This window comes from Pundamilia nyererei, unplaced genomic scaffold (genome assembly GCF_000239375.1).
Source record: "Pundamilia nyererei isolate P.nyererei 1_Seehausen unplaced genomic scaffold, PunNye1.0 scaffold00063, whole genome shotgun sequence".
Taxonomy (NCBI): Eukaryota; Metazoa; Chordata; class Actinopteri; order Cichliformes; family Cichlidae; genus Pundamilia; species Pundamilia nyererei.
This window is the reverse complement of record NW_005187464.1, coordinates 2,033,240-2,046,852: the sequence shown is the minus strand read 5'-3', so window position 1 is coordinate 2,046,852 and position 13,613 is coordinate 2,033,240. Positions and strand designations below refer to the sequence as shown.

The 13,613-nt window shown below is 39.2% G+C and overlaps 1 protein-coding gene and 1 pseudogene across 1 annotated transcript in view; both read right to left on the bottom strand.

The window, feature by feature from the left end:
- LOC102203546 (sodium/glucose cotransporter 1-like) overlaps positions 1-4,487 on the bottom strand; it is a 27,694-nt gene extending 23,207 nt beyond the window's left edge. Inside the window, exons 1-6 of the mRNA XM_005735359.2 lie at positions 4,341-4,487; positions 3,509-3,580; positions 1,236-1,340; positions 986-1,045; positions 789-893; positions 591-696 (exon numbers count right to left, since the gene is read on the bottom strand). Of these exons, the coding sequence (XP_005735416.2) occupies positions 591-696; positions 789-893; positions 986-1,045; positions 1,236-1,340; positions 3,509-3,580; positions 4,341-4,487 (595 nt within the window). The remainder of the gene's footprint in view (positions 1-590; positions 697-788; positions 894-985; positions 1,046-1,235; positions 1,341-3,508; positions 3,581-4,340) is intronic.
- A 2,324-nt stretch (positions 4,488-6,811) lies between these two features.
- The window catches only part of LOC102203264 (sodium/glucose cotransporter 1-like), an 11,991-nt pseudogene continuing 5,189 nt past the window's right edge, over positions 6,812-13,613 (bottom strand).

The window sequence follows — 13,613 nt, the reverse complement described above, 5'->3', positions numbered from 1 at the left end:
ATGTTCTCCTTCATTTCTGTCAAACAAAGTTGTATGACACGTTTCCAGCGGTTAGTATCATGGTTGCTAGGCAACCTGGGAAGCGCGACGGAGACTAGACCGTCCCATACAGACAAACTTGCCGTTTATTTTGCAAATCGAGCTCAACACTGCCCCTAGCGTTCTGGAGCACTTCCGTTGTGTTTTGGGGTTTGCATGTGCTTTGTCTGTAGGGGCACCGTATGTAACTACTCATTCTTTAAAACTTGTAATTGTGGATGTGTTGTTACAAAACAGCAACAGAAGGCCAATTCAGGCTTATCCTAGTTCATGGCAATCAACAACAGCAACTCAGCAAAGATAAATCAACATTGAAGAAAGAGAGCGATTGTGTGTGTGTGTGTGTGTGTGTGTGTGTGTGTGTGTGTGTGTGTGTGTGTGTGTGTGTGTGTGTGTGTGTGTGTGTGTGTCTACATCTCCACGTACGGCTTTGAGAAGTCTTTACCCCCAGTCATAATATAACTGTATATTACTTCTTGGGTAGTTTATGAGGAAAATGTCTGTTTGTAAGTTCAGTAAAATAGGAAATGATTTTTTCCCCGTGTACAAACCTGTGACAGTGTACAGTGCCGTAATCGCCAGAAGTGCAATAACAGCGAGATAGATATTCAACCCAAGTGCCTGTTGGATAAAAATTGCACCAGACAAAATATCGGCCTGAATGGGGAGAAAAAAAAGTAGGATTTCATTTAGGATCATCCAAAACAGGCACAATAGAAATATTCTCTGCTTTTCTTTCAGGAACTTACTGAGATTTTGGTGAAGACATACAAGACAAGGGAGAGAAGAGAGAGATAAATGCGAATGCGCTGTCCTCCGAACCTCTTCTTCAAGTACTCAGGCATGGTGATGATCTAAATACATCCACAAAACATGAGATTTTACTCATTAATCATTGCTTATTTATAAAGGGTAAATAAATATATATATGAGGGCTTTTGTTTACCCCAGCTCTAATGTAGATGGGCACAAAGATCCATCCCAGGATAACAATCACAAAAAGAGACTGAAACACACAATAAATATGCAATAATCAGGAACCCTGTTTCCTTTCATCCTTTTTTCCTCTGCACAATGGAGCGCTCATAAAAATCAATAAACTATGAGCTGACATGAACTTATTCAGTATCAGAGGCGAGGAAATTATTTTAAATAAAAACTGATAATGAATCAGTGGCTCAGGAACAGTTACTCACATTCCATTCAAATCCACCAATGGCTATTCCTGAAGCTGCGCCAGTACCAGCAATTCCTACGAAATGGACACTGCCAATATTGCTGGCAAACAGTGATGCTCCGATCTGTGGAGAGCACAGTTCAATCTGTCAGTAGGTCCATTTGTAAATTAAGGAGACTTAAGAATTCATTCAAGAATCAACTTGGTTATGCTTTTTATGCTAGCCCACATCTCAGTATATTGTATAAATTGTAAATGATTTACACATTTGATTACTCAGAAGTAATGATGATGATTTGTTAATCTCATATAACCTCATAAATCATATTTATATGGGACTTTACTAGTCTTAATCTCTGTTCAAAACTAGACTTTTTGTAGCCCATCTATCGCCACAGTTGGCGAGGGGCTATTGCCAAGCACATGCACTGTCATGCAGAACTCTGTCACATCTTTTGCAAGGTCATTGTCACAGTACCAGAGAAAGTGTAAGTAATTTCGGTGATCGTCCCTTACAGTAAAGCAGTAGAACATCTGTTTCACATCTGCAGTTATTGCTATGGGCTCTTTTAGAAACTGCAGTAGCACACCAACCAAAGTGTTGTTCAAGTCTGGACCAAAAGGACATCATTCAATGACTCCCCCTCGTGTTTGGCACTTGAGTCAAAAACAACCCTTACTTGTCCAGGCTTTTGCAGATGGTATACTCCAAACAATGGAAGATACCAGCACTCTTCCTCAGGCTTCAAAACAGTCTTCATGGCCAAAGGTTTCACCTCTACTGGGCACTTGTATCGAACCATCAAGTGAGAGCCAGCACCCCACTTTTTTTTAACAAGGTTTTTTGCATTGCTACAGTATTTAACTGTCTTCCCACACACATTGCACACAGCATAATTTATATGCTGAACATAAACGCAGTTATAATCTGTGAACAAAGTCAAGACTGAGTGTTTTGTGGTCTGTTTTGTGCCTTGGGTATCTCACTGACTCACATTCTTGTGGAGCCTTAGCACGCACTTGAATGAGAGGCGGAAGGCGATTGTAGTTCCTATCCAAAGGGTATTGCCAAATGTCCCGCTAATTGTGGAGTTTACTTTTGTCTGTAAGTCATATTTAAATAAAAAATGTAAAAATTTTAAAATTAGAAAAGTGTAATCAAATTAGTTATTGATATTTTCATATGGGAATTGATCCTGCAACATGAAACGCTGGTAATGGAAGCATTGATAGTTCAGGACCGCTCCACACATCACTACCCCTCAGTCAGTCAGTGAGATGATATACAGCGGTGAATATGACTGACACCCATAAACAAAGCAGCATCTGGCTGCAGTTTAAAGAAGCAGACACTAACTAAGTGGAGAAACCGCATCAGCCCATCCAAGCTGAGGCATTTGATTTTTCTGAATGTCAACCTGCACTGAGGACAAACTGTTTGGCTACTGAACAGCTACCTTGGCTCTGTTTCTGTTCTGTGGATTTGTTTGCAGCGTTTTGTTTTTGTGTGAACAAATGCACAAAATTATGCAATTACAAGGTTTCTCACAAAAACACTCAATGCAAAAGGGTTTGTCAACACACAAACCATTCATATTTGCCAAACAAGGCTAAAATGTGAGGCTACAGATGATAATAAATGAAGAGCCATTTGGGAGCCAAAAGAGCCAGCTCTTCTTTGGGAGACAAGCCACAAGAGCAGGACTCTGAAAAGGTCTGAAAACGAACTTCCCATCACTACTAGCTGGGCACAACAAGCTTCCCAAGTGCCAACTGTGGCCCCAAGAGGGTGCCAAATCATACAAAACAAAATCTTAATAACACATTCCAGCTATAAGAACACAATCACTAATTAACCTAACATGCATTTTTTAGGATTATAAGATGAAACCAGGCACCTGGGAAAACCCTGTGCATTCAACATGCTTTATGTGTAGTCATAATTTGACCACGCATTCATACAGCACATTATCTATCTCACATCCATGGTCCATGTAGAATGATCAGCTAACCTTAAATGCATGTCTTTAGACTACAGGTGGAAGCTGGATACCTGGAGGCAGAGGGAGAACATGCAAACTCACACAGAATGGCACAGCTAGGATTTGAACCTGGGGGACACTCTTGCTATGACGTGACTATGATAACCACCACTGTACCATAAAATGCTTCTTTTATGATAGCTTACATCACATTGTTTTCCATTTGAACACAGCAATAAAAAAATGTTAATGGCTCTAAATGCAGGAAGAATATTGTAAAGGATCTAATTCTAAATATAAAGATACTCACCGGCCACCATACCATACTCCTCCCTGCAAGGAAGAAGCCACCTACAGTGGATCTGTTAGTGTGGACCATAGACTGTAACAGGACAAAGGCACGTTTTTAGAAAATCCTTAAATATGTGCAAAACTGTAACAGACTACATTGAAGGAACAAAGACATCCAGACTAAAGAGGAGAAGAAAAACATGGCTTGTTAACAGCACTCAGTCACTCGACGGTATGAGGGTGACTTGCTTCCTATGCCATTGCAGCTTGCAGATCTGTAAAGGAACCTTTAATGCTGCAAGGTGTTGTATGTGCAGATTCTAGAGCAACATATGCTCCCATCCAGACGACATCTTTTTCAGTGAGAGCATTGTATTATCCAGCAAGACAATGCTCATTGCATCTATCACAACAGGATATCTTCATAGTAGAAAAGACTGATCTGCCCTGGCATTAATCCAGACCTTTCACCAACTCCAACCATTTAGGCAAAAATATGAGGAACACCCAAGAGTGTTGAGCAGCTAGAATCCTATATTATTAGACAAAAATGGGACAAAATTCCTCCATCCAATTCATAATTAGGATTTTTTTTAATGGTACATGTTTTTTTAGGTTAATTTGAAATTTCCACTAGAAATAAAATATGAATTTATGAGATTTTCAAATCATTGCATTTAGCTTTCATTTACGTTTTACACAGTGTCCTGACTTTTTTAGAATCAGGGGTGTAAGACACATTAGGACACATTAACATACAAACTATACTAAATCTTCTTAGCTGGAAACAGTTTATAAAATTATTGAGGAATTGCAGAGAAATTGGTTTTAAAAGTGATTGCAAAACTTACCCAAACTCCAACTGCCAAGACGACCAGGAAGTACACCACAATAACAGAGATATCTGCAGCATTATTAAGAGCCGTGGTGTTTTTTGCATCATTTTCTGCATTTCTGTTTATGTAAGAGAATTCAAAATAAGAATAATCTTGAGACATTTTAGCTGAGACAGACAACAGCAGTGTTGTTTGAGTCGGCTCTGTTTGAAGCGTTTACAGAAAGCGATTACCTTTATAACCTTTGGTGTGCATGTGAGAGGGAGATGAAAGCAGGAGGCGTAGATAGTGTAGATGTAAAAGAAGGGAAAACAAAGAGTGGGTTTGTCTAAGACATTAACACATACTCCAGTTGGCTGAAGGTGGATGCACATATGAACGTTGCTGATTCAAGAATGTTGACCTGAAAAATGTGTTAAAATGTGTAACTGTCATGATCCTGGGTCATTTGACAAAGTGTTTTTGAGTTCTTTTGTTTTGGTGTCAATTTTGTATTCTGGTTGGTTGGTCTTTATTCAGGTTTATTTAGTCATTTTGAGTTTATTCTATTTAGTTTCTTGTCTATTTAGGTTGCCCTTGTGTCTTTGTCTTCTGTGTGTTTTTTGTTTATGTGTGTCCTTGTGTCTTGTTTTCCTTTCCTGTTGTCAAGTTCCCCCTCCTTGTGTTCATTCCATGTCTCCCCTGTCTGGCATGTTTACCCATGTTTCCCCAGCCCATCAGCTCTCCCTCGCCCTCCCTCGCCCTCTCTCGCTCGCTCGACCTCTGTCTTGTGTTTTCTCTACCTCTCTGTTGCCCTTGCAGTCTTAGAGGTGTCTCTGTTTTGTCTCCCTTACCTGTTCCAGAGTTTCTCTCCTTTTTTCCCATCTCGTCTCCCCAGTCTGTTCTAAGTTTTCATGTCTGTTCCATGTCCTGTTGTCAAGCTCGTGTCAGTCTACGTCTCAGTGTTTCCTGTTTTATTGTGACAGCTGTCTGGCTGGTTAGTTAGATCATGTTCAGTTGTGTTCCCTCCCGTGGTTTGTTCGCTCGTTTTCCCTCGTGCTCATTCATGTCTGCGTCTCACTCTGTCCTGTGTTGCGATCTCCCTCATGGCTATGTGTTTCTCTGTGTGTTTGGTTTAGGTTTCTGTATTCCAGTTCAGTTTCGTTTTGTATTTCTGGCATCCCAGCGATTAAGGTCAGCACCCTGAGCCTCCTCCCCGTTACTGCCTTCCAGGTTTCTGGCGTACGGTCTGAGCACTGACAGGCTGACCCTCCACATCTCCAACCTCTGCAGCAATGCTGGCAGCATTCATACATGTATTTTCAAAACACAACCTCTGGATATGACACTGAGCACGTGCACTCAACTTCTTTGATCGATCATGGCGAGGTTTGTTCTGAGTGGAACCTGTCCTGTTAAACTGCTGTATGGTCTCGACCACCGTGTGCAGCTCAGTTTCAGGGTGTTGGCAATCTTCTTATAGCCTAGGCCATCTTTATAGTGTGAATGCCGTGAGGTAAATGGTCACAATAGCTTTTACCAGTTTGTGTAACTAACACACATCCTTTATTTAATCTATGAATAACCTAGTGTGTAAAAACATGAATGTTTGGGATAAAACTTGAGTGTATATTTTACACCTTGTCAGCATACTGACGTGAAATGCTTTGCCAGGAGTGAATCAGACTGCAGGTCAGTGAGTTCAAGCTGAACATCACTGGATGTAGTATATAAAGTGCAAGTGGAGGGAGACAAAATCATGTGCATTTCACTCTTAACTAATTTGAAGTCTTCAAATCACCTTAAAAAGTTAAAATGCAAGGCTCCAAACATGGATGAGTACCACCTGAGGCGATCAACGGATGGTACAATTTCTTTCACTATTGACATGTGAGTACGAATGCTGCTCTCCAACTGGTTTGATATAAATTGCAACATTCTCATAAACGTCATCACAGGGTGTGCAATTCACATATTAGATTCTGGTCTTGTAGTTTGCTATTTAGTTCATTTATTAGTGCACATCAATAATTTGTCACATGAGAGATCTGAAATACAATTGCCTTTCTCCTCACAAAATGCTTGAGTTTCTGCTCCCATACTCTTTTTAGCACTTTACGCAGACTTAGCCACCTGACAGCTGTGTGGAAGCCTATGGCACCATGTTCCACTTTAAATATTAATTTCCTTCACAACCAATGAATCAAATCATCTTTATCTGTAATGGAACAAAAAATATTACATTGGCGTCAGGCTCTTACTAAGAGAACTAAACTAAAAGCATAGTTATCCTCCCATTGTAGACTGCTTGTTGAGTATGCTTCAAAAAGCAATATGAAGGGGCATTAATGTGTATATGTTAATGAGTTAATCTGTAAATCAGTTGTTTGAGTCTCTGGTTATGACGACAGACTAACTGTAAATGATTGCTAAAAACTGCACCTGAGCTGCCCAGTGTTTCTGTTTATTTCTTTACTCACCTGATCAGTACACCAGTACCAGGTAGCCTAAATAATGAGTCCGATCACCATGCCAGGCAATGGGAGGTCTCCTGTAACTGGATCCCTGAAGATATGGAAGGAGTCTGGCAGGGGCTCATAGCAGTTTGCACTGATGTTACCCTTGATTGAGGGACAGCTTGCATCTAGAGTCTCTTGAAGTTTTCGTTGCCCTTCACTTCATGGAAAGCTGAGGAGAATCACCACCACCCACCTTTTTTTAAACTGTCCAACAAATAAATTGTAAGTAAAATATTACCAAAGCCCATGAAAATGAATGATCCAATAACCACGATGATGGTCTGTAAAGTGTCTGTGTAGATCAGTCCACCTTGGATAAAATGTATTTATTTATTGGAAACACACATATTGTAATTATGTAACTACTCCTTCTGTAAAATTTTCAATTGTGGATGTGTTGTTACTAAAAAGCAACATAAGGCCAATTCATGGTTATCATAGTCCACGGGCAATTGACTACAACAAGTCAGCAAACCAACATTGAAGAAAGAGAGCAATTATATGTGTGTGTGTGTGTGTGTGTGTGTGTGTGTGTGTGTGTGTGTGTGTGTGTGTGTGTGTGTGTGTGTGTGTGTGTGTGTGTGTGATGTGTTTCTAAATCTCCATGTGTAGTCACATGGCCTTGTGAAGACTTTATGTCCAGTCATGGTATGATAACAAGTATTATCGTACCATGACTGGGCATAGTCTTCTCAAGTACGATAACACTTGTTATTGTACTATGACACTGTAGTTTTCTAGGAAAGTATCTGTGAGTTCCATAGAAAAGGAAGGAAATTTTTCCTGTGTACAAACCTTTGACAGTATATAGTGCAGTAACTGCTAGAAGTGAAAAACCAAGGCCCAAGGGCCTGTTGGACAAAGGTTGTACCAGAAAAAATATCTGCCTGAATTGGGAGAAAAAAAGTGTAGGATTTAATTTAGGACCATCGAAAACAGGTATAATATAAATATTTTCTGCTGCTTTTGGAGGCACTTACTGAAATTCTGGTGAAGATATACAAGACAAGGGAGAGAACAGAGAGATAAATGCGAATGCACTGTCCTCCAAACCTCTTCTGAAGTATTCAGGCGACGATTTAAATACATCCACAAAGCATGAGATTTTTGTCATTACTCAAAGTGTTGTCAGACATAGTAGTCATTTATGTCATTTGGGTAGTGGAAATGAATAGATTTTGAGGATCTTTCAGGTCAATATGCAGCCTTAGAGTTCTGCTTACCCCAGCTTTAATGTAGATGGGCACAAAGATCCATTACAGAATTACAACCACAACAAGAGCCTGAAAAACACAAACATACAAGAAGTAATTCAAGTCCATTAAATTTTAGATTTATATTATAAAGTAAAGACCTTACAATAATACAGAGAAAACACCAACAATCGTTTGTTGGCAAATGGCCAGCCCTCTTAGCAAGCACTTGATGACAGTGGTAAGGAAAACCCCTCTTTTAACAGGAAGAAACCGATGGCAGAACCAGGCTCAGGAAGGGGCAGCCGTCTGCCTGGATCAGCTGGGGATGAGGAGAGTTTTTAGCATCACTCTAATATAGGATTTTTCTAATTTTATATTGGGCAAATGCAAGAAAGCAGTCCCTACATATTTGTACATACATACGTATATGTCATACCAATGTAAGTATTAAGTCAATGTTTAGAGGTGATTACAATAACCTCAGTTTTACATGAAGCTTATGCTTCTGGCTAATCTAAGCTTTACATCATTTCCACTTTCCCACACTCTCAAGCTGATTGTGACACCACAGGTCTAGCCCAATCAGCTTTCTGCTTGCCTTCTTCAGGCCAATCAGCCTTCACTCCATACTTTAAATCTCACCGCTCATCTGTCATTTTTCCTTGCAGTTGCCTTTGTGCAACCCAGTTCAAGCCTTCATCTTCATCTCCACCACCCGTGTCTACAGGGTAATGCCCCGATCCTTATCACCACCAAATACCTCAAATTGAATTCTGTACATCAATAAATCACAGCTTTTACTTTTTTATATATATATATATTATTTTCACAAAGTAAAGGGATGAATGTATATTGTAAATCTGCATTAAAACTATAGTGAGCTAAATAAAGAAGCTAGTACTGTCAGCAGCCAATAGGTGTCTCTGCAGTAACAATTTTCTAAACCAGATGGCTCTAAGCTCGTACAGATGAGGAACTGCCACCGGATTGACAAACCATAGATTAGTGTTCAAGGCTCTGCTCCCACCTGTGATGCTTGAAACTTTCAAATGGTGCTGTAATTGATAGCGATGTAGGTGTGGCCTCCTGCGTTACACTGTTGCATGATTCATCAAAATCTTTCATGACATCAGCACAATAAAGTCATTATTGTAGTTGCCATTTGTTCAGCAGAGGTTTTATTGTTTTTAAAGCAATAAATACAGCCATATAGAAAGCAAATGTTTACTCAGCAGAGCTACACTCATTTCCTTAAAGAAGCAGTGGGGATTTAATGTAGCTATGCTTTTTATATACACAGGCAAATTAGCAGTGGTTGTTGGCATCTTCAGAAACTTTAAATGTGCTAATTATAATCCTCTGTAATTATAACGCAAATGAACTAACTCCTAAGGAACTGAACAATAACCAACCAAATATATAAACAGTTTAAGTTGAAGCTTAAACCAGTGATTACTTTATTCAAGGATGATGTTTTCAACTGAATTTAAAAAATAAAATGGAGATAAAAACAGAAACTTTATTTTATTGCAATCAAATGTTGTAAGTGAGAAATTGTAACATTTAAAAAAAAAAAGGTAATTTTTCATTTGAATTGGCTCAAAAAGCTTGGATAGGGCAAAAACTGTATTAGTTGTTCCTAAAAGTGTTGCTGCGGCAAATACTTTACTCTTTTTAGACTCTTCTGCTTACCACCTCTGAAGGCACATATTGTAGCCTGCACAGGATTTCTTGCACTAACATATGTCTCACACTTACTTGTTCGAGTGCTTCTGTACTCCTTCCAACCAGTAAATTTCTGTTTGGCACTTTATCTATCATCATTATGGTGAGATCTATGTCCAAGGTTATAGTATTCTTTTACTGCCAGCTCCACGAGGAGCGAGCAAAGGAGAAACCATTAGAGCATTGCTTCTCAAACTTGAGAAACTGGAAAAGGTTCACGCCCCACACACCACAGTTTCTTTTAATCAATCATTAACAACAACAGAGGATCAAAGCTGAATTTAAGTGGAATAAATATCTGCAAAATAGCACCAAACTATAATTTGTTTATTTTCTCTGAAAAAACATACAAGCAAACTTGTTATTCCATATTTTATTGGGTTCACGCCTCAATTTTAGAATATATTATATATATAATATATATTAAGGAAATTTGTCAAACTAAAAATGTTTAATTTTTGTTAAAACACATACATTGCCCAATTTTTACTCATATTTATGATCTGATAAAAAAACATTTTTAGGGGAAGAAAGGGGTCAGTAGTTAAAGTGGGATTTGGGAGGTGGGGGAACCCAACCTAAGATCGGGTGTACCGGTGCAGTGTGAGGAAAATATTTAATTAGAAAGTAGTCACATAATGACTTGTTATATTTTATTTGCATACAGGCTATGATCAGCTGACCTGGTCTAATCTTCGCAGCTAATTTTGGATTTTCCCAACTGAATTCAACAAGATGAGGGCGTGACGACATGTACCATGGTCGAAGGGGCACTGTGTTAGGTACATTTGTACAACCACTACAAATACAGAATGACAGGAAACAGGTGCATGTGGTACACTTAAAGACTGCCAGCAAAAATTACATGGTACAGATGGAACGCTGCACAACCCAGTGGTTGCCACAGAGCATGACAATTTCCTGTTATGATAAGCAAACATTTCTTTGTCAGCATGAGAACCAACACCAGACTGCAGCATGCAAAAACGAAACTAATTGAAGAGTGATATGCATTAACCATCTGAGAGGAGCAAAGTGCGAATAGGGAAAAGAAGTAACTAATGACTGTTATTGGGTATCTCAGGTATATTTGTATTTTAAAGCCAAGATAGGTGTACAAAAAAAACAAATACACTTTGTTGCTCCATAGGTTTCTTTATTATATACATCAGAGACTGCTGGCTCAATTAGGCAATAACTGATTTAGCACAACACAAGAAATGTAAACAGAGACACATCACTTTGAAAATGGAATGAAAATCACCAAACTTGTGGTCAACGATGACGCAAAAATCAAATGTTGCCAAACTTAAGAAAGTAACACCTGTATTTAGGACAATCTGTCTGCCATGCAGGCTGCAGTTTGTCAGAGTAACAGGAGCTGAGATGTTTGCTAGCATCAAATTAAGAGAGACCGCTGTGTGCCTTAAAGCTTCAGCAGTACGTGAGGGATTGTGCCCTGCAGAGTGAGCTTTAGAGAAAAAGGTTGCTCTGTCTATCTATTAGATTAGGGTGTTAGGTAATGATGAGCTAAACACTAGAGTACCCTGGACAGCTCTGGCAGTAATGGCCTGGTAAGGCTGGCATGATGACAATGATTATAATACTATATGGTTATGATACCGATTATATTTATGAGCTCTGATAAAAAAAGTATTATTTACCTTGAACCTTGTCTGTAGGCTTTTGTAACTATTACACCACAGCATCCTACTGATACTGAATACAGATATCAGACTGTTACTGTTACAAATGGCTGCTTGAACTCTCTGAATGAGGACAATCAATATTCACTTGAATGAGAATCAATCACTGGAATGAGGCCATGCTCTTTGGGGATTAAGGCTCAGTTGCATGCGCTGAATTTGGTCCTGATTTTAAAACACAAGCAGAGACTTCAACCATCAAAAGTCTCCAGATGGGGTAATGTTTTCTATGTAGTTTTATGTCTCTCGGCTTCTGTTCACCAAGACTCAATCTATAACGTGGCAGGGATATCTTGGTATTTTAAGCACAAAAGATGATCCTATCAGTGTGCTGCAAGACTACAGACAGACACTACTGAATAGTGCCAAAAAGCAATCATTTGTGGGAGGGTGAGTCTAGTGTGAAAAAATAGTCTTGGGTAAATAAACTGTGATCTCCAGCGCTCAATGCAGATGTGATGCCTTATGAGCATATCTCTGTGTCGCTGGTGTCTGCAGAGAGCCCTATTGTGTGGTGACTCTGAGAACAAAGTGGGCTGCAACCTAAGAAAAAACATGCAACTGACGGAAACACAAGAAAACTGAAAATCCAAATATGAAAAAATAAGCTCCAAATATGCACTACTCTGAGTGTAGCCCAAACAACAATAGAAATGTTTCCAAATAAGTGATGATCCCAATGGGACACCCACGGTGTTCAGTGCTGTGTGCCTAGAAGTTGTGAAAGCTGGTTAATTCTCGTATGGTGTAAACATTGTGGCTGTACAAATCTCACATTATTTACAGATACTGTCTCTAACTGATCTTTACCTTATCTCCTATTATTAGAAAAATGGGAGAAATATAATCCTGAAGAAGACGTATGCCAACACAAAAGAACTGACAAAATACAAGCATTACTGTGAGACACTGCCTTAATAATATGTAACAAATAAATAAATAATATGCCTTAAAGCTGCCTATAATAGTTAGTTTTAGAAAAGAGAAAAGAAAATAGAATTACTACTTAGTTTTGATGATGTGAAAAAATATTTTTAAAGGCATCAAACTGCAATATACACTCACTGGATGCTTTCTTAGGTACACCTGGTCAGCTGCTCATTAAAGCAAATATCCAATCAGCCATTCACATCCAGCAACTCAGTCCATTAAGGTAGACATGGTCAAGAAAAATACAGAAGATCAATTCGAGCATCAGAAAGGGGAAGCCAGGTGATCTAAGTCAGCGGTCCCCAAGCCCCGGGCCTCGGACCGGTACCGGTCCGTGAGTCGTTTGGTACCGGGCCGCGAGAGTTGAGGCTCAGGTGTGAAATGTATGGTTTTCAGGGTTTTTATCGGTTTTCAGCGTTATTTTGCTATCGTTTTATCGTTTACTCGGTTTTCCTGGGTCTTTTCACGTGTGTTATGAATAAATTTTCTTTTTTTCGGTACCGGTACTAGTTTTATTTTGTTGTATTTATCCGCGACACCTTAAAGGCCGGTCCGTGAAAATATTGTCGGACATAAACCGGTCCGTGGCGCAAAAAAGGTTGGGGACCGCTGATCTAAGTGACTTTGAGTGTACCAAGATTGTTGGTAGTCTGACTATTTCGCAAACTGCTGACCTACTGGGAATTTTCAGGCAGCCATAGAGCCACAGAGAATGGTCTGAATAATAGGAAATATCCATTGAGTCACAGTTCTGTGTTTGAAAATGCTTTGTTGATGACAGAGGTCAGAGGAGAATGTCCAGACTACTTCAAGCTGATAGGAAGAAAACGGTAACTTAAATAACAGCTTGTTAAAAGTATGCAGAAGATCTCTGAATCAACGGCGTTTTCAAATCAATCTGTAGTTTTAAATCGTTTTACAAGAATAAGTTAAAATGTTTTATCCCCTTCAAGCAAGTTTAAAGTATCCCCAAGTCTTTCATGGGGTCACTCTAAGACACAGACATAACTGTCTAGCACAGGTTGTCTTGGGACAGAAGCAGGACCTTGCATATTTATGTGTAAAGTTTAAATTCTTTTAGTTATTGAAAGAAATAATCATGGCTGAGGTAGTTATAGAATAGAATAGAATAGAATTCAACTTTATTGTCATTGCACATGCACAGGTACAGGGCAACGAAATGCAGTTTGCATCCATCCAGAAGTGCTTTAGTGATATAGATATATTACAATA